At 33.3% G+C, this 18,730-nt stretch overlaps 1 protein-coding gene across 1 annotated transcript in view; it reads right to left on the bottom strand.

Moving 5' to 3' along the window:
- WDR27 (WD repeat domain 27) overlaps positions 1–18,730 on the bottom strand; it is a 127,127-nt gene that overhangs the window by 96,935 nt on the left and 11,462 nt on the right. The window contains exons 9-18 of the mRNA XM_054819477.1: positions 16,261–16,364; positions 15,757–15,824; positions 14,080–14,213; positions 12,694–12,770; positions 11,045–11,123; positions 10,445–10,516; positions 9,134–9,237; positions 6,162–6,251; positions 2,229–2,350; positions 1,519–1,652 (exon numbers count right to left, since the gene is read on the bottom strand). Of these exons, the coding sequence (XP_054675452.1) occupies positions 1,519–1,652; positions 2,229–2,350; positions 6,162–6,251; positions 9,134–9,237; positions 10,445–10,516; positions 11,045–11,123; positions 12,694–12,770; positions 14,080–14,213; positions 15,757–15,824; positions 16,261–16,364 (984 nt within the window). The remainder of the gene's footprint in view (positions 1–1,518; positions 1,653–2,228; positions 2,351–6,161; positions 6,252–9,133; positions 9,238–10,444; positions 10,517–11,044; positions 11,124–12,693; positions 12,771–14,079; positions 14,214–15,756; positions 15,825–16,260; positions 16,365–18,730) is intronic.

Raw genomic sequence — 18,730 nt, forward strand, 5'->3', positions numbered from 1 at the left:
AGTTCTGAGAAAAGAAAGTCAAAGGGAAAAAAAAATCCGTTCAAAAGAACTTGTGTCTATATTTCAGTATTTTCATTTTATTCTATTAGTTTTAGCCTCCTAATGTAATATGTATACTATAAAATCAAAGCAGGAAATTCTGTATTTCTTTGTATTTAGTTTTCCAGTCTATTTGCTACATTCCCATTCCAAATAGAGTATATGACTCAATAACAAAAGTCAGAAATGGAAGGTAAAGAATCACAAGTGACAGTGGATTAACTGTAAAACTAAGCAGCTGACTGAAAATCACAATTAATTAACCATTTTGAAGAACTTAGATTATAACCCATTAGCTACTTTTTCAAATAAGAAGGAATTTCTGTTCTTAAAAAAGTGTATTTTAAAGGAGTGATATAATTTGGCATTTTTTCTCCTTTTTTTTCTGTATAGCCATTTAGAGTTTCAGTGAAGTTCCACCTACTAGGTTCATGCCTCAATCCAGGAAAGCACTCCTATTCAAAAACATATTTAAGCCTGTGCTTAGTATGTTTTTCTGTGCAGTGGTAAAACTACCAAGGAAATAGGCCAGTTTTTCCCACCTAAGGATGTAGCCCAATACTATTTAATATCATGAACAGACAGAACACATCACTCACAATATCAACTAATAGACTTCAGTGTTGTAACCTTAATTCTCTTTGTCCTTCCACTCAAAATCTAAAGTCATAATATCAGACAAAGAAAAATATCTCTCCAAGGTATTTTCAAATGATATTGTGTCTAAACATATACATATATTCATACATATATGTATATATTTGAATATAATAAAGTGTCATATACACAAATATTGCTGAAATTTTCTTTTTATTAAGGATACAAGGACAGTTTTAGCTCCAATTATAAACTAAAAGAACAGAAAAGGTATATTAGACATTTAATAAAAGAATTTATTCCAAGTCGGAAAGAAGGAGCCACATAATGATAAACAGAATAGCGTTAGTAAAAAGTACATGAAGGATGTCTAGCAATGAAGAAACACAGGGACAAAATAGGGCATTAAGAAAAGTAATTAGATACAGTATAACAGTTGGAAAGTCAGTGAAAATTATGAAAGTGATCTACTTTCATTTGACAGAGAAGGAAGAAAACAGTCACAGCATGTTGGAGTCTCTGACAGAAAAAGTATATAGAATATTCCCACAAGAGAAAGATTTGCAATAGCTACACAAACATAACTTAAGACATTCATGCACACTGAGATGTAAACAGGCAGAAGGTAAAGCTCAGAAGGTCCCAAATCGTAACAATAATAGTAACCCAGTATTTGCAGAAGTTAAGGTATGAACTATAAAAAATTTGACATTTCAATTTTTTTCTATTATGCCAGAACAAAGACATTTTTACAATTAACTTTCAGTATTTGTTGATTTTTTTTCTTCTGTATTATTCTTGCCCCTCAGCCCACCTCACCACCCACAAAATCCCAGATCAAACAGTACTTTCACTGGTCTGTCAATGAGAAGTTGCACTCACCGTTTGAGGTCATCCTTTGTTGTGTCTAGATGGAAACTTAATAGATGAAATTCAGCTCCACAAGCCAGCAATATAAATGCATCTATAAAATAAAACTGTGCAAAGCGTACAGTCTTATGGAACTTTTCTTTGCCCTGAAATGAAAAGAAAATTATTAAGAATGGATTCTAAGATGATGAATATTAAGGTGTAGCCTCCCTGTTATCCTGATCATAGGCCAAGAGGTTAAGCTACTATGTAGTAGCCCTTCCTATTTTTGACATCTATTAATCTCAAAATAAAGTTTTCATTCTACTTAAATTAGTTGGCAGTAAAGTTAATAGTATCTGTACTCAATTGAATTTAATACAATCTAGCTTTATACTCTAAACTTCCATTTGAATTGGGGAGTAGACTTATAAAGTCAAGCAGCGCTGAGTCAATGAAATTAGAATAATACCAAGCAGACAATAAAACCGAAACTTCCAGACACGTCCATTACTCTTGTCTACCAAGGCTGTTTTTTTTCTTTTCATAAATTATCATGATAGAAGCCTAATTTGAAGTCAATGGAGACCACCCAGATTGTAGTATCAATTGGAATCAGCACCACTCAGTAGCTCTGAAAATCAGGCTGTATCAGTTCCTTCTACAGAGCTGTTAAAATGGAAGTAGATGAAAGTGCAAAACAGTGTCCTCTGTGAACCAAACTGACAGAAGTTTCCAATTACCAGAATTAGGGCAGGTTCATTACTGCAGACTGACCAGACTCTTAAAGTCCTGTCTTCTGATGCAGAAACTAACCACTTCTTGTCATGACTCCAGCCAACAGAGTTAACTGCACCATCATGACCTAATAAAAATAATAATGGAAATATCATAAAGCTCGTTTCTTGCATTTACACATTTCTCCAGAGTGAATAGTATTGTTTTAATATAATTATACACAATATTAAAATACATTTTAAATGCAGGCTTCAAATGGTTGGATTAAAACTGGCAACGGTAAATCAGTTATTGATTTTTTTCTTCCACCAAAAAACATAGAAAAATGTCTCTCATTAATAACCAGACAATGATAATTCTGACTCTAATCTTTTCAAAGTTATTGGAAGAGCATTTTCAAGAAACATCCTTGACATTCAATTTAAGCAAAGATGCAGCATTACTCAAATAGAGAATATGAGTATTATATTCTAATGTAATTTTATATTAAATATGATCTGGAAACCACTTAAGACCTTGCAAATAGTGGCAATATTTTATTTTATTCATTAGGCTTTTATTACTGATCTAGCTGTTTTTGTAAAAACACAGTGAACATGCAATAGCTTCTGCAGGACTGTCTCATTAGATTAAAAAAATGTAACTTCCTGTGTAAAAATCATAGTTTAAAGTATTACAATCTCCAGTAAGTAGCAAAAAGCTTCTACAAGAAACAGACTTGTCTGGTTTGGTGTCACACAGTTAAAAACAAGATTAGAAACTTACAGAGAAAGAACTTCAAAAGCCAGAAACATCATCCACAAGCTAAAATTATTAATTTGATCTAAAATTATATTGATGCTGATCAACAAGGTCAAAAAAGTAGAAAATATGTCAAACAAATTCAAGAAACTTTGGCCCATATTATTCTCATTTGTCCAGACGAAGTCTGATGAATTTCATCTAACCTTAAAACATTCAAAGTTCTTATGCTGCCCTCTTGTGCACATTTTCTCTTTAGTCAACTGAAGCTTTATATAAAAAAAAAAAAAAAATCATTGTTTTAAATTACAGGAAGGCTAGTGAATTTATCTCAGCAATTAAGATCTTCTGTGATAAAATATATCCATGAAAAGACTTATAAACTAGATATTTTAATTCCCAGTTACCAAAGACCTGTAGAATTTTCACCAGAAAACTGCACAGGTACTGGATAAGTACATATGTAAGTACTATACTTATTTTATTCTGAACATAAAGATTTATTTGGAGGCTTTGGTGTTGTAAAACCAATTGGAAGTCTTGAATTATCTGCATTAAAGAGGGGGGAAAAAAAAAAAAAAAAAAAAAAAACAACCTTACCAGAATATACAAAACAGTTTTCCAAAGTGGTAAGCAACATGAGAAACTTCAGGAAAATCTGAGGTTTGGAAAATTGGAAGAGCCATGCAAAAAGCTTTAGAACCTCTGCACTCCAGGTCTCCCAGTCCCAAAGCACAGCAAAGAAGATGCCAGCTGGCTTGCAAGAGGTTAGTAAGCTTCAAAACAGGCGTTACTCAAGGTTCCCCTGTTCTGAAGCACATTGAGAAGGACAGCAGCTGGTTTTGTAAAAAGACTAGCTATAACTCTTTTAAAGCTGTTCAATATTACCTGCACTTCACGATTGGACACAGACACCTGAAGAGCCAACACTGAAGAGGAAGGCAGAACTACTTAAAACTGTAACTGAGCACATCAGGGAACAAAACTGAATAAATTAGGCTCATTTGTTATACCACTCTTCTCTGATGGTGCATTATAAAAATAGGATTTTTGATAATCAGCTATATTCAGATGTTAATGCTTCCTTGAAATTGAAAATTTTAACAGAATATATATCATTGCCATTTCTTAAAAAAAAAGTTTTACATTGCCATTGATTGCAGCTCTGAAGAAAAGTAATGCATCATGTTTTTTAATGAAAAGAAAATACATTTATTGTGACACTTCAAAACCAAAGGCATCTGAAATAGAAAATAAATAGGTGATTTCATGATAATCTGAATTGTACAGAACTACATGAATGAAATAAGCATGTAACTGATGGTTTGTGGTTCCTGCTCCCCTACAGTACAGTATCTGACATTTTCTCGTTTATGTAGCTTTTGAAAAGAACTACGTGCACAGGTTGCATTCTTATGCTACCTAAAGAGCCTGACGTAGAATGTGGTTTACACTTTTCAGAATGTGCATCATAAAAAAGGACAGAATAAAGAATGAAAGGTATCAATGAAGTAAGATCAATAGCAGTGCAAAACCTAAGAAAACTAATAGAACAAAGACAACTGTCAGAAGAACAATTTAGTAATAAAGTAATAAACATTCAAGTAAAACCAGCCTAACTTCTTGATAGTGGTTCACATAAAGAGAAGCTGGATCTGCAATGCAAAAGACAAACTGCAAAGAACAGCTACAGAACACATACTGTACAATGATAATTTATAGCCTCATGGAATAATTTTGCAACATTTATGTTCTACTTCATGTTCGGAGTAGCCCTGCTACAAACAAACAAAAAAACCCCAACCAAACAAAAAAAGACTTTAAAGTTCTTTAAAATCATTTATAACTTAGCTTCTTCAGATTCCTTAAGAAAGATGTGTTAATAATCTGAAGAAATACTGAGAAATACTGAATTCTTTGGGCACAACTTTGTTAAGCTGCTGTGTACTGAATCCTATAGCAGTACTGTATCATTATTTTTACAGATGCCTATAGCAAGCAAGGGAAGGAAATACATAATTTTGATTTCTTTTGGTTAATTGCTTCTTTTAGAAATTCAGATCTTCTAAAACAATGTTAAATATATTCCAGATATCTGGGGTCTCTTTGGACAAAATTACTGCTTTTGTTCCAGTACTACCTAAATAACAAAATTATGTCAATAAAACCTAAAAACACTTCCTGTCTGCAATTTATATGACTTACACTATGAAGTTGTTCAAATTAGTTGGTGATACATGAAGAAAAATATTTTTTAAAGTTTATGAACTTGCTATTGTGGAGAAAAAAGACCTTACTGCCCTGCCCATGAGGCATATTTTCATGAATTTTGTCACATGAAGAGGACAATATCAGAAATGTTGTCTCCATTAGTTATCACAATGCCACAGCTTCTTCCACTAAATACAATGAAAATTACTCAAAAATCCTCAGTGTTCAGAAATCAGTTTTCAGAGTTATTTACTTAGAAATAACTTTCTAAAATAACTAAAAAGTCTACTTTTATACTTTTTATACTAGGTCTGCTAGGAAATGACAGTCATCTTCCATTATGAACTTCCATAGAAAATTAATCTAGCAGGACTGATTTAAAGTCATAACATTTACTGTTAGTAAAAATTTAACAGATAATACTTGTAGAAATTTAGAATTCTTTTTTTTTTAAGGCTTATTTACAATGTTAAGTAATGCACTTGTGTTCGCATGTGCATATGCTTTTGCACATATGGATTTGTCCATAGGAATAGTCCCTTTTTTAAAAATATTTGTTCTTTAGAAGTCTGGAGCTGCAAACCAAGCACATTTTTTGCCAAGTCATCGCAATCAATTTTTTGCTAATAATCTATTACAATATACTACTGCAATATATATATATATGGATTATGATTACAATATCTTGTCTTTATTACTTCTATGTAATTATTGCAATACACATTCACAATGCAGATTGCTATATATATCATGATAGATTACTTTTTACCTCCCAAAAAAATGAGAAATGGGAAAACCTGGTAGGTACTTTAATTCTAGAACAAAATTAACCAATCATAGAAATAACTTCTACATCTTGATTCAGCAGTATCCCTCTTCCCTCGCTCTTCTCAAGGTGATGTAGATGGAATCTTTAAATTACTATGCCATTTTAGGTTAAACTCAATCATATATTATTTTTTTAATAATGTAATTCATAAATTTACCTGAAAAAACATTATATGTATCAGTGAGATTGGAATTGAATATCAGTACAGTTTTGTCAGCCAGGCCGCAAGCCAGCATCTCTCCATCCCCTATAAAGAAGAGTGTCTAATGTTTTATATTTGAAAGCAACAAGAACTTAATATGCTCTTACTTTTAATCATAAAAATCACATATGTCACTACAACAAAACAAAAAAAGACATTAATTTCATCTGTTTAACACATACTTTGTATGAACATCACAAACTCATGGTAGGAATTTGTATGGAATTCATTTCTTGTCCTGACATATGCTCAAAAATTTCAAAGCAGAAATTCACTTTTCATGAAAAAAGTGCTACAAAATTTAAGTGCAGAACTTTTTAGCAGTCATTTAAATCTATTTCCTTACACTCTTTCTTTTATATCTTATTAAAGTTGCATCACCTTTTCTTCTATATTAGAATAAAATGCACATATTAGTCATTTTGGATCGCTTCTTAAAGATGGTAAATTTCCTTCATAAGGTAATCCTAAAAACTGTCCAAGTGCAGTCAGATTATTCATTTATATTGGTAATCAGCGGGGGCACATAATGACAGGATAGACTCCCTTAATGTCTACATAATAGCAGTCATTTGTGAAATTTAACTGTTTGCTCAAAAGCTTTTCCTGAAAAAATTAAAATAATAAAGAGCAGATAAATGAACCAATGGGAAAAAATAAGGAAGAGTGGAGCAAGAGAAAACAGAAATGAGAGGAAGTAAGGAAATGAAGCACAGAATTCAAATCAATACTACTAGGTTCACTGTGAAAAGTATTTTTAAAGACGTACCACCTGAACATCCCCTTCATAAATCTCCCGAGCACCTTTACACAGGGAGAGGGAATGAAAGTCATACGTGACTTCACCAACATTACGCACTCCTATCCACTGTCCAAGTACCATCCACATTGCAGGTTCAGAATACTATATTCCACAACACATTTTTTCCCACATTATGGCAATATAAATAGATAAGGGATCCATATTTCTAATCTCTGAGACTCATCTACTAGAAGTGAACATTGAGACACACAATGGGGTAGACATGTATGTTAAGAAGAGGCATTCCAGAATCTTTTTTTTTCTGTTATCAGTTATTAAATGCACCAGTATACTAAACTGGCTAAGAACAACTTTATAAAAATATTTTTCGTTTTATCTGACAAGCAATATTTCAGTAGAATTTTTCTCAGCGTACTAGTAATTGCACATACCAAATAAAGCTGTTAAATATTTTCATCACAAAAATAAGGTAAGTAGTCCTGGACAAAATATTCCAAAAAATGCATGCCCCACAAACTCAAAGGTATGAAGTCTTTGAGATAAAGGGTAGTGCTCTTCTGCAGATTTTTTTTTTTCAGTTTTGACTGTGTATTTTCAGCATGAGAGCTGATTTGTAAGTATATCAGGTAAGTGATATAAAGTAAGTCTCACACACACAGAGAACTAACTATATATAAGCATTCTTGTGCATACAGAATGAGAGAAAATAATTTTGCATAGAATTTTGGATGCTTGTTTAATGGAACATCATCTCAAATCCTGAATAAAACTGTTTTTTAACAGAGCAACAAGTCATAATTCATAACACCTCCAATACTACAAAAGGATGTTTAATAAATCTAAGGTTTGCCTTAACTCATTGATGCAACTTTATAACATCTTAAGTTTTACTTAAGTTTTCTATTTAGTTTTCTTTCTACTATGTTTAAAGATGCACATAAATATTAATTATTGTGATTCATACTTTTCAAAGACCACGTGAAAGATTGTTCCAAGCTGCAAATCCAAGTCGCAAATTTGCAACAGAAAATACATTGTAAAGCTAGGAACCATCTGGTCAACACAGAATATAACAATAACAGAACACCTCTTTACAAGCTTACAATAATATGATTTTTTTACTCCAAGAAAAAAAATCTCTGCAATTTTTCCTAAACCTTGTTTTGCTAAACTGTGGTTGTTTAAACCTGTGTGTGCATGCATGAGTGCTAGAGACACAGACGGAGACAAAGATGTTCCTTCCTCAAAGTAAAAGAGGATTTATACTTAAAATGCATTATCAAAACTATAGTAATGCTTTGCTGTGCTAAAAAAAGAACTTTTAGTTTTAAGTGCACATAACATTCCTAGAAATAAGCTCTCTGCAATCAATTTGTTTCAGGAGCCATAAAAATAGTTTCTTCACACTCTCTAGGGAACGAAGAGATGGCTGGAATATATTTCAGAAAACTTACTGATTGCATTTAATTGGTTTTATTTCTTGAAGATGAAAGTTGCTCTTCCTCTCAAAATATTTATAAAGTTATACATTTTAAAATACTTTGAAAATATCGTGGTTTGCAGAGTGTACATTAACATAATTGTATACTTAGTAATACATTTGATTGCTAATCTAAGAAGTGGTTTTTCTATAATCATATTTATATGGATTGAAAATGACTAAACCTATTACAAGACTCACTTCTACAAAGCAGTTAAGAAAAATACCCTTCTTTGGATTATATGGAAGAATTTTATTTTTATTTTAATATATAAAAACTGAATAATCTTTACATAAGAAATAGGAGTATTCTGATTCTTTTGAAACAGAACTTCAGCTTTTAATACACCCTAATGGCACAAGGTAAATGTCTCAGAAAATAAATTCCTTAGTGAAAGAACTTGTTACACTACCAATTTTCAAGTTGTAGTGGGAAAGTCATAGAATAAGTCCAAAAGGAAACAAGATGTAAAATCAGAGAATTAGAATCCTGTTGCATACGTGTTAGCAGCCTGCATGGTTTTTCAAGTTAAAAAATGATGATCAAACAGTACATGGTATTGCCAGAAAGTTTTCTGGGGATTTACCCAATAAATCCATGATCTTAATAAACCATGTCACACAAATTTTGTTTTTCTTTCTGCACACTGATACAACTGTACATTTTATAAAGCCTGTACGTACCAGAATACTGAATGCAATAAATTGGGGTTGGTTTACAAGTAACAGATATCTCTTTCTCACATTTGACTGGAGGATAACTTTCCAATGGATATTCTTTATTTTTACTTCAAAGAAAGAAAAAAGAGAAAGAGGGGAAAAATATTAAGATATCCGAACCCAGTACATTTTCATTTCAATTATCAAATTAATGTGCTTTGGGACCTACTCTAAACATCTTTATATAAATATTTTCTGTAAAATTTATGTTAAATCCAAGATAAGAGGTAGAATGAATTTTAATTTGTCATACTTAAATTACTCCTATCAGCAACTGTTATGTATTTATGAGATCAAGAATTAACATGGACTTGTACATAAAATCAAAATTCTTAAGTTGCATATATAATAAAAGTATTTAAAGAATGTAAACTACCTTGTTGTGACAATAAGCAATATGATAAATATCTCCATATGTAAAAATAAGAATTACACATATCATCTATTTAACAAGATACTAAAAAAACCCATGCTAAGTAGCTTAACCTATCATAAAATAGCACAAATCAATCTTGAAATTATCTGAAGTACTCATCAAAAGGCTTGTGTACGTATGCAAAGATTACAAAAAACTAGTCTTGAGCTATCAAGTGTTTTTTAAACACTTTAAAATTTTCTTAAAAGAGAAAAATGATGGCATTAATCATTCTTTACTTTTATGTTTGTACTACACAGAACAAAGACTCTATATAATACTAAAGAGAAAAAAATGTGTGTAATTTCCCCATTTAACATGTCACACCAATTAACATGAGAGTGCCAGCTCTAAAAAAAATTCATTGTGTCCACAGTGATGATGAATCCACTGCTCAAATTATACCATTATGTATACTTTGTTTGAATCCATTAGAGTAAGCTTGCATTAGCTTAAGATAACATAATTTTAGAGTGAATGAGGCACATGATCTGAAATCACTAAGTCTCACTGTGCCACATTCAGTTATTTTTCTGACTAGAACTGCAGCTTAGGAACATTTGGACTATGCTTCTAACCATATTTAGCACCTGTTCTTCATTCTAGCAACAAAAATCTAAGAAAATAGATATGTATATTTTCTTTTATATGCAAGACATTAAAATGTAATTGATAGTCTGATAGTCTGAATCACCTGCTGCAGTCATTTTACAGCAAATTTACACAGCCTCTTAGTTCCAGTGATACCCCTAACTAAATGTCCCAATGAGAGAAACAGCTACAAACCATATTTCCAATAGAACTGTATTTATCGTCATTTTAATTTGTTCCTCCTCTAATGGAGTTGCTATATTACCTACCGTTTACAACTGGTCTTCCACTTTGACACCTCAGTTTTCTTCAGGTTATTATTTGGAGAAAACAGGGTCATTCTGCAAGAAAGAACAGAGTCTCCTATATGAAACATTAAATGTTGCATGAGATAAATAGTTTATTTCAAACGAAAAGCAATCCTACTTCCTCCTATTTATGTCTACTAGTAATGTCAGTAGGTAAGATAACGTACACATCGATGACAAGATAACTTTGTAATCATCTAACGCTCACGTTTGCACCTAGGTTTTGCTTTCTGTGAGTTATTTGTTGGATAATGCACTCTGAAGGTCAAAATCCATTCATATAAATTACTCAGATATTTCTTTCTGCAAGCTGAAGAAACAAGAGTTTAATCATATGAAAGAGACAGAATGCCTAACATAGATTTTGAAAGGAAGTGAAACACTGACCAGACGCTGTGAAAATTTTATTTTACCACATATTTTTAAAATTATTTTGTTTGATAACATCATATCTGTTTTTCACAGGCAATTAATTTCAGAGTAATGAGACTACACAGTTCTATTATGTGACAAAATATCAGACACCAATAAAACAGACAAAATAGTAATGTATCTACTCACCGTGGTGGTGCTGTATAACCTGATGACTTAATTTTATTATGGAAAACCAATGGCTGATCTTTCACCCTGCTTTTCACTCCTATAGTAAAATAATTTAATTTTCACTAAAGTGTTTTTTTAATGTTATATTTTTACAGTTAAGGTAGATACTTAGTTGGGCTAGCACAGTAGAAATATTTGATGTCTCCTTATTTTACAAAACACATTTATGACCAATCATTCTAAAATAATACTTACTGAGAAAAGAAAAGAAATATGAACTGTTACATTGCATAACATCCCTCCTCCAATAATATCAATGAGTAGGAACTTCTTTAAACTTTGAATTAACAAGTATATTTTTCTGAGGAACTTTTTTCATCATTAATTCACAAATGTGTTTTCTAGTGGCCTATTTTATGCTTAGACTTTATATGCACTAGCTATAATGTATTCACACCTTATATTTGGAATATGGAATGCGTCAAAAGATTATTAACTGGGTGGCTGGTGGGTACGCATAAATGTTTGTGGGTTTACGTGGCTTAAGTCATTAATGTCTGCATTGACACTGCTGTACTAAGAAACCTGGACTGCAGCCTCCAGCCCAAAACTAAGTATGAGCATTTCATATCAGCAAAAACACACTAATCAAATAAATGCTGTAAAGGGGGAAATCTTGTTGATATTCCCGTGGAAAATGTTCAGGTGCATTGGGAGTGACCTCATGGACACATTTACTTCTGCTGAGGATAGAAGCTCCATTGACTCCCACCAGCTATCCTTTCTCTTTATGTAGTGATGAGGCAGAAAAGGGACCTTCCTGGGAAGCTCACAGTACCATGTGCCATAAGAGGCCATAGGATTTCCTTACAGCACCTAATCTATCTGAGCGTGAGGTGTCAACAAGGGTAGCACAGGTATCAGTGCTGGGTGTCCAAAGCAGCCTGGAATTCTAGCTAAAACACTGTGGATGCATTTTCGGAATATCATACAACACTAAAGATACAACCTTTGACATTCTAACAGGTCTAACAAGTACAATCAATACAGTAAAAATAATTATTTCTACATGTCTACAACTACCAGTATTTTTACATCTTTCCTAAAGAAAAGGTCATGATGAAAAAATTATTTTGTAAGTATTTTTTGAACTTAGATTTACTGTGTTAAGCAAAAAAACCTACAAGTGCTTCAACAGCAACTGGAAGTCAGATTTTTTTTTAAAACAGTAGGATATTGAGGCAAAAATTAACTTCCTAAACTTGCAGGTATTGACAAAAGACTATTCAGGATAATAAAATTAACTAAAACAGGTAACCAAAGTTAAAAGAGAAATGACAAATTATACAGAAAAATATATTGCATGGAAAAAGAATGACTTATGAAAATGTAAACGTTCTACACTCTTTAACTCTTCTACAATCCACAGAACATTCTCAGAGGATTGTTTTTGAAAGAATTACCACGATTTTCACTTCAAATATATATGGAGGATATGAAATACTACAACTATAAAATTCTTCCTACTAAAATAAAAATATAATGCAATATATGTTTAAAACAGAAAACAATATATTGATTGTATTAGGCACCAGCCAGTTGTAAATCAGTTGCTGTTATTAAAAATAAAAATTTATTAATTCATTTCAAGATTGGTTTATACTTACCAAGTGTTTTACTAGAAGGTTCCTTCATGTTTTTCTTTGAACTTTTACACAATGGAGAATTTGTCAATAAAGAACACCTAAGTTATAAAAACAAGCACAAAAATCAATCAGTGCAATGGACAAAAGCATTAGATTAGGAAAAGACATCACAGCTTCTTTTTAGCTATTCGTGTGCATGTGTGTATGTACATGTGTGATACCAGTGAGATTTTCATAAATACAAACAAGGCATAGTAGATTAGTTATCAGCTCAGATACCCAGCAATACAGACAAGCTTTGACCCTGACTAGATTCACAGACTATTGCATTTATATGTTAAATGCTATTTCTGTGAATATTAACTGATGATTTTATTATAAGCACTGAAATGTGCACTACACTTCAGTGTATATTGTAGGTTTCTTATTGTCTTCGAGATGTCAGTATATTCCTAGAAATCATTGACAGGGACATGAAGGATAAGGAAGTAGTAGTCAGCATGAATTCACCAAGGGGAAGTCATGCTCGATCAACTTAATAAATTTTTATGATAAAATGACCAGCTTGGTACATGATGTCGGTAAGGCTTTCCACACTGTCTCCCATAAGATCCTCATAGAGAAGCTGATGAAGTATGGGCTAGATGAGCACACAGTGAGGTGGACTGAAAACCAGCTGAACAGCAAGGCCCAGACAGTGATGATGAGTGGCACAGAGCCTAGTTGGAGTCCAGTAACTAGTGGAGTACCCTAGGCATTGATACTGGGTCAAATTCCATTCAACATTTGCATTAATTATCTGGATGAAGGAGCAGAGTGTACCCTCACCGTGCTTGCTGATGACACAAAACTGAGAGGAGTGTCTGATATACCAGAAAATTGTGCTACCATCCAGAGAGACATCCACAGGCTGGAGAAATGGGCTGACAGCAACTTTATGAAGTTCAACAAGGGGAACTGCAAAGTCCTGCACCAGGGGAGGAACCACCCTATGCACTAGGCTGTAAGGAGAACTTTAGAGCCAGTGTCCAGTGAAAGGACCAGAGGCAAGGGGCAAAAACTGAAACACTGGAGGTTCTGTCTGAACACCAGGAAAAACTGGTTGTCCAGAGAGGTTGTAGTGTCTCCCTCCTTGGAGATATCCAAAAGCCATTTGGACATGGTGCTGGGCAACTGATTCCAGGTGGCTCTCCTTGTGCAGGGCGGTTGGACAAGATGATCTGCCTTACAACCTTCTGTGATTCTGTGATTTCTCCCACTCAATACAACTAAATCATGATAGGGAAACAAGTAAAATAAAACCATGTCAACAAATAGTACTGCACAAAACCATCTGATGCACTTCAGTGTCAGGAAAATAATTGTATAACCCAGCTCAGAGGAAAAAAACATTTATTTATTCTGTACCTGGCAATAACTGATAGACTGCCCTCCTTTCCGCATAGGAGAAAATTACTCTGCTGAGTTCTCACCAATGCAGCAACGTTAACTTCCAACACAGCAATCACATCTTCAAACATTGAGGTGATCAAGCATAAAACCTGCAGCAATTATACCATAAGATAACACTCCATTTATTTCATAATTTAAGCTCCAACACTGAAGCATTTATAATAGAAAATTAAATCACTTTGTCATTCACAAAAATTAGTCCAAAATATTCATGGGTTTAATATTGCAATGAATTAAACAGTAAAAAGTGGTTAATGCTGTCCTCCAAAAATGTGCTTATGTTGCTTAAATATGTGTTTTAACAGACTTGCATATGTTACAATCATAGAAATTCCAATACCTTCTACAATAGAAATATTTCTTCAGTAAGAGTTGTTAGAAGAGAAGCACATATGGAAGAAAGTTTGGTTTAGAGCGTGCTGGTTTTTGCTGGGATATAGTTAATTTTCTTCACAGTAGCTGGTATGGGGCTGTGTTTGGGATTTGTGCTGAAAGCAGGGTTGATAACAGGGATGGTTTCATTACTGCTGAGCAGTGCTTACACAGAGCCAAGGCCTTTTCTGCTTCTCACACTGCTCAACTAGAGAGTACGTTGGGGTGCACAAGAAGTTGGGAGGGGACACAGCTGGGACAGCTGACTCCAACTGACCAAAGGGATGTTCCATACCACTTGACATCATGCTCGGCACATAAAGCTGGGGAAAGAAGAAGGAAGGGAGGGGACATTCAGAGTGGTGGTGTTTGTCTTAAGTAACCGTTACGTGTGATGGAGCCCTGCTTTCCTGGAGATGGCTGAACACCTGCCTGCCCATGGGAAGTGGTGAATGAATTCCTTGTTTGGCTTTGCTTATGTGCACGGCTTTTGCTTTACCTATTAAAGTGTCTTTATCTCAACCCATAAGTTTTCTCACTTTTACTCTTCCGATTCTCTCCTCCATCCCACTGGGGGAGAGTGAGCAAGTGGCTGCGTGGTGCCTAATTGCCGGCTGGGGTTAAACCACATCACAGAGACATGCTGAGAACATGCTAAAAGCTGAATTTAAAACAAAATACTTCTTTAAAACAAAACACTGCTATGTTAAATATGTAGAAAGGCCTAGATTGAACTCAGTTCTGTAGGAAAACTGTAACATCAAAAATGGAGTATACAGTCAAGAATGCCTTTCATTTCCTCAAAAGCAATTTTAATGACTTTCCACTGAAATTTTCTCACAACTCAAATAGTTTTCACAGATTTCTTGGAAGGATTCACAAGCAGTTCATCCTAACATTTGTTTGAGAAACAAGGTGTAACAATGCTTATAACTTTCTTCCCCTAAAATATTGCCTCTGCTCCCTCAGTGGTAGTTCTTGACATTCAAGGTACACACTGAACACTATAAAAAACAATTCACCTTTTGCTTATTAATCACTTTGGACAGTACACAAACTGTGAGAGCTTGAACTCTACCCAGCTATTTAAACTATTAGATTCCACAAAGAAAAATCAACCCTCTCCAGAGAAACTACTGTGTAATTTACATCAAGCAAAACAAACGTGCACATTAATCTGTAAACAAAATGTGTAATTAATATTTATTGACAATAACTGGAAATGTAGATTCATTAAATCAATGTTTACTATATACTTACCTTTCCATTAACAGCTTTCCTTGTTAATGCACACGACCCGGCAAATCGAATGCTGAGGTCACTGTAATCTTTACAAAAACACAATGCTACAAAATTGTATTTGATTTCAAAAGAAAAAACTATCATGTCTGAAACAGGAAAAAAAATTACTTACACTAATCTGACACCACCATAACCCACTACCTTCAGTGTATATCCTTCTACCTTATCCCCACATTGTAAAGTAGGAGTAGAATAACATTCCTTGTATTTAACACTCATGAACAGCCAAATTGAATAAAAAATCATTGCTAGCCACTACGGAAATCTAGTGCCAACATATCTTCTGAGGCAAGTCAACAGTGCCAGGAAAACATACAAAAATTAATTAGAAAAAATATTTTTAAAAACCCACTTAGTTTCTACTATATTCTGCTACTTCAGAAACTAATCCTTACACTATTTATATCAGATAACCAAGGAAAGAATCATATTATGGTGTAGTCAGATATCTTATAATCATACCTTTGTAAGATAAAAAAGCTTCTAATTCAAAGTTTGCCAAATTAATTATTAACAAGCCAGTAGAGCTTCCTATCCAAAAATAGCTAGTATTCAGGGTGGAATATCTATTAAAAAAGGAGAAAAAAAATTCTGAGTATGATAAAGAAGTTTTTCTTATTACCATAAAAGATAAAGCAACTGGGTTTTTTTAATACTTGTTACCCAGTCCCAGTAAAACAACAATAATAAACCACATTAAAAAAATATTTTAAGTTTACAGCATTTTTTTATAATCTGTAGATCAAAGTAAAAAGTTTCAATCAAAATTGGTCAAGTTTTGAAAACTAAGAACAGGGCACAGTCCTTGATTTTATGTAAGTGCTCATGGTAAGTCTAAAACAGAGTAGGAAATACTTTTCTTCAAAAATTACTCTGGTTTGTGACAGTTGGGAGATGCTGTAAAAGTACTGTATACACAAGGAGTAAATTCAAATAAAGAGGCAAATCCACATATATTTTTACTTTTACCACCTGAACACACAAAAAGCAGTGAAAATTAAGGTTATTTGTACATAGTTAAAGTAGAAGAGAAAAACCAGCATAAGCTAAGGGGGGAAAAACCCCAGGCAAGCCTGGAATGTCTGTCTCAGTCTGTGCTTAGTGACAGGAGTATTGTAGTTAGGTAATGAAATCCAGCCTTTGCAAACACCAGAGAGAAGACCAACTGGTTACGATTTCAGTAAACACCCTCACAGAAGAAAAATGTTATCAAGCATGATAAGATGTTTATAACAAAATAATGGTTGTCATTCTCAAAAACTAAAAACACTTTTATGCCATAGTAAATAAAAATTGACATCAACATTTTAATAAATTTTCCAAATAAGAGTGAGTAGACTTATCAGTTTGATTTGTCAAGTCAGACCACAAGAGTTGAAGTAAGGGTATGGAAAAATATAAAGCTGAAACTTGGCATGAAAAGACTCACCACAGTGGCTTGATACTTTTCTTATATAAAAAAACCCAAACAAAACACGGGAACTGTCAAATACTTTAAAAAGCAGACCTAGAAAGACAGTTTCAATTTTGGTTTGTTATACTTTTATGTGCTCTGTATAGTTTTATTTGTGGTTAGCACTACTTTCATGCATGGCAGTAACAGACTGATTTAATTTGTGAATTCTCTGAATTACTTATAAAGAAGTGGCACTATCAAGTTACTATGAACAATGATATCAAGTGATATATACAGGAAGTTGATCTCATGCCCACTTTACAATAATAAAATGCCATCCACTGGGATGAAATTACTCAATATCAAAAAGCTTAGGGAAGTGTGAGACCCATAATTTTTTGGATGTCAGTGATGCAAAAATGTTCCATTGTTGCACTTTGTTGAAGGCAGGAAAAGTGGTAAATGACGGATTGCTCAGTTCAGACAAATCTGAATCATCTGCTAAAAACAGCACATGGTAATTTTAAAATTAAACAGAAAAATACTTCTAAATACCAAACTCTAAAACCAAAAGATAATGGAACTGGATTAATAGTAAGAATTTAATGGTCATGGTTGTTTACAAGCAGAACAAAACCTCCAACTGTGATGTGATGGCCAAATGGGTAAAAAGTCTTTAGATGTTCAATGCCACACAGGATCAGGCAGATACTGGAAAGTGATGTGGTTTCAATTCAGAAAATTATTTCCATTAACATATTACTGTGGATCCATTTCAGGCAACCATGTCCAAAAACAGCATTGAAAAACAAATAAGATTGAATTTCAGAAAAAGTTCAAAAGCAAATGTTAAAAATGTTACAAAAATCACGCCTTATACAAGGTGCAGACTATTTTATCCAGAAGTGTAGAGATAACTTGTTCCTGAGCTATAATTTGCCATGCAAGGGGGGAACTTGATAGTAGCTGGCTCTAGACTATCAGAATAAAAAACATACTAAGAGCCAATAATTGTACGTGAAAAGAGAGTAATTCAGATCAGAAATTGAATGAGTCAGTTGCTGGAACAACTTAACTAGGGACATGATGGATTCTTTATCACTGGAAAACTAGCCATCTTTAAAGATGTGCTGTAGTTCAAATCAAACCTATAGTCTTGATGAAGACAAAGTTTTGATGATTTGAGAGTGGTATTATACAAGCAGTAAGACTGACTGTAATAATTCATCTTCTGGTCCTAGAGTTCTGACATTCCATTAACATCTGAGATGTACATCTTAAAAATCACCACTTCCTTCCTCTCAGTGATAGTCCTTCTGAAAATGTAGGCATCATGAAAATAACTGTTAATAATTACTTCAAATTTGACTTGAAGACAAACAAAATGATCCAGGACTCCCGGACATTTTTGTTCTCTGTTTATCAAAAATTGTTTATATATCTAGCCAGAGGATTAATGAGTTATACCTGCACAACCCACCATAGGGCAAAGGTTTCCTAAAACAGAATGTGGCTGAGAAATTTATCCAAATGCCA

The sequence above is a fragment of the Grus americana genome, chromosome 3, assembly GCF_028858705.1.
Source record: "Grus americana isolate bGruAme1 chromosome 3, bGruAme1.mat, whole genome shotgun sequence".
NCBI classification, from domain to species: Eukaryota; Metazoa; Chordata; class Aves; order Gruiformes; family Gruidae; genus Grus; species Grus americana.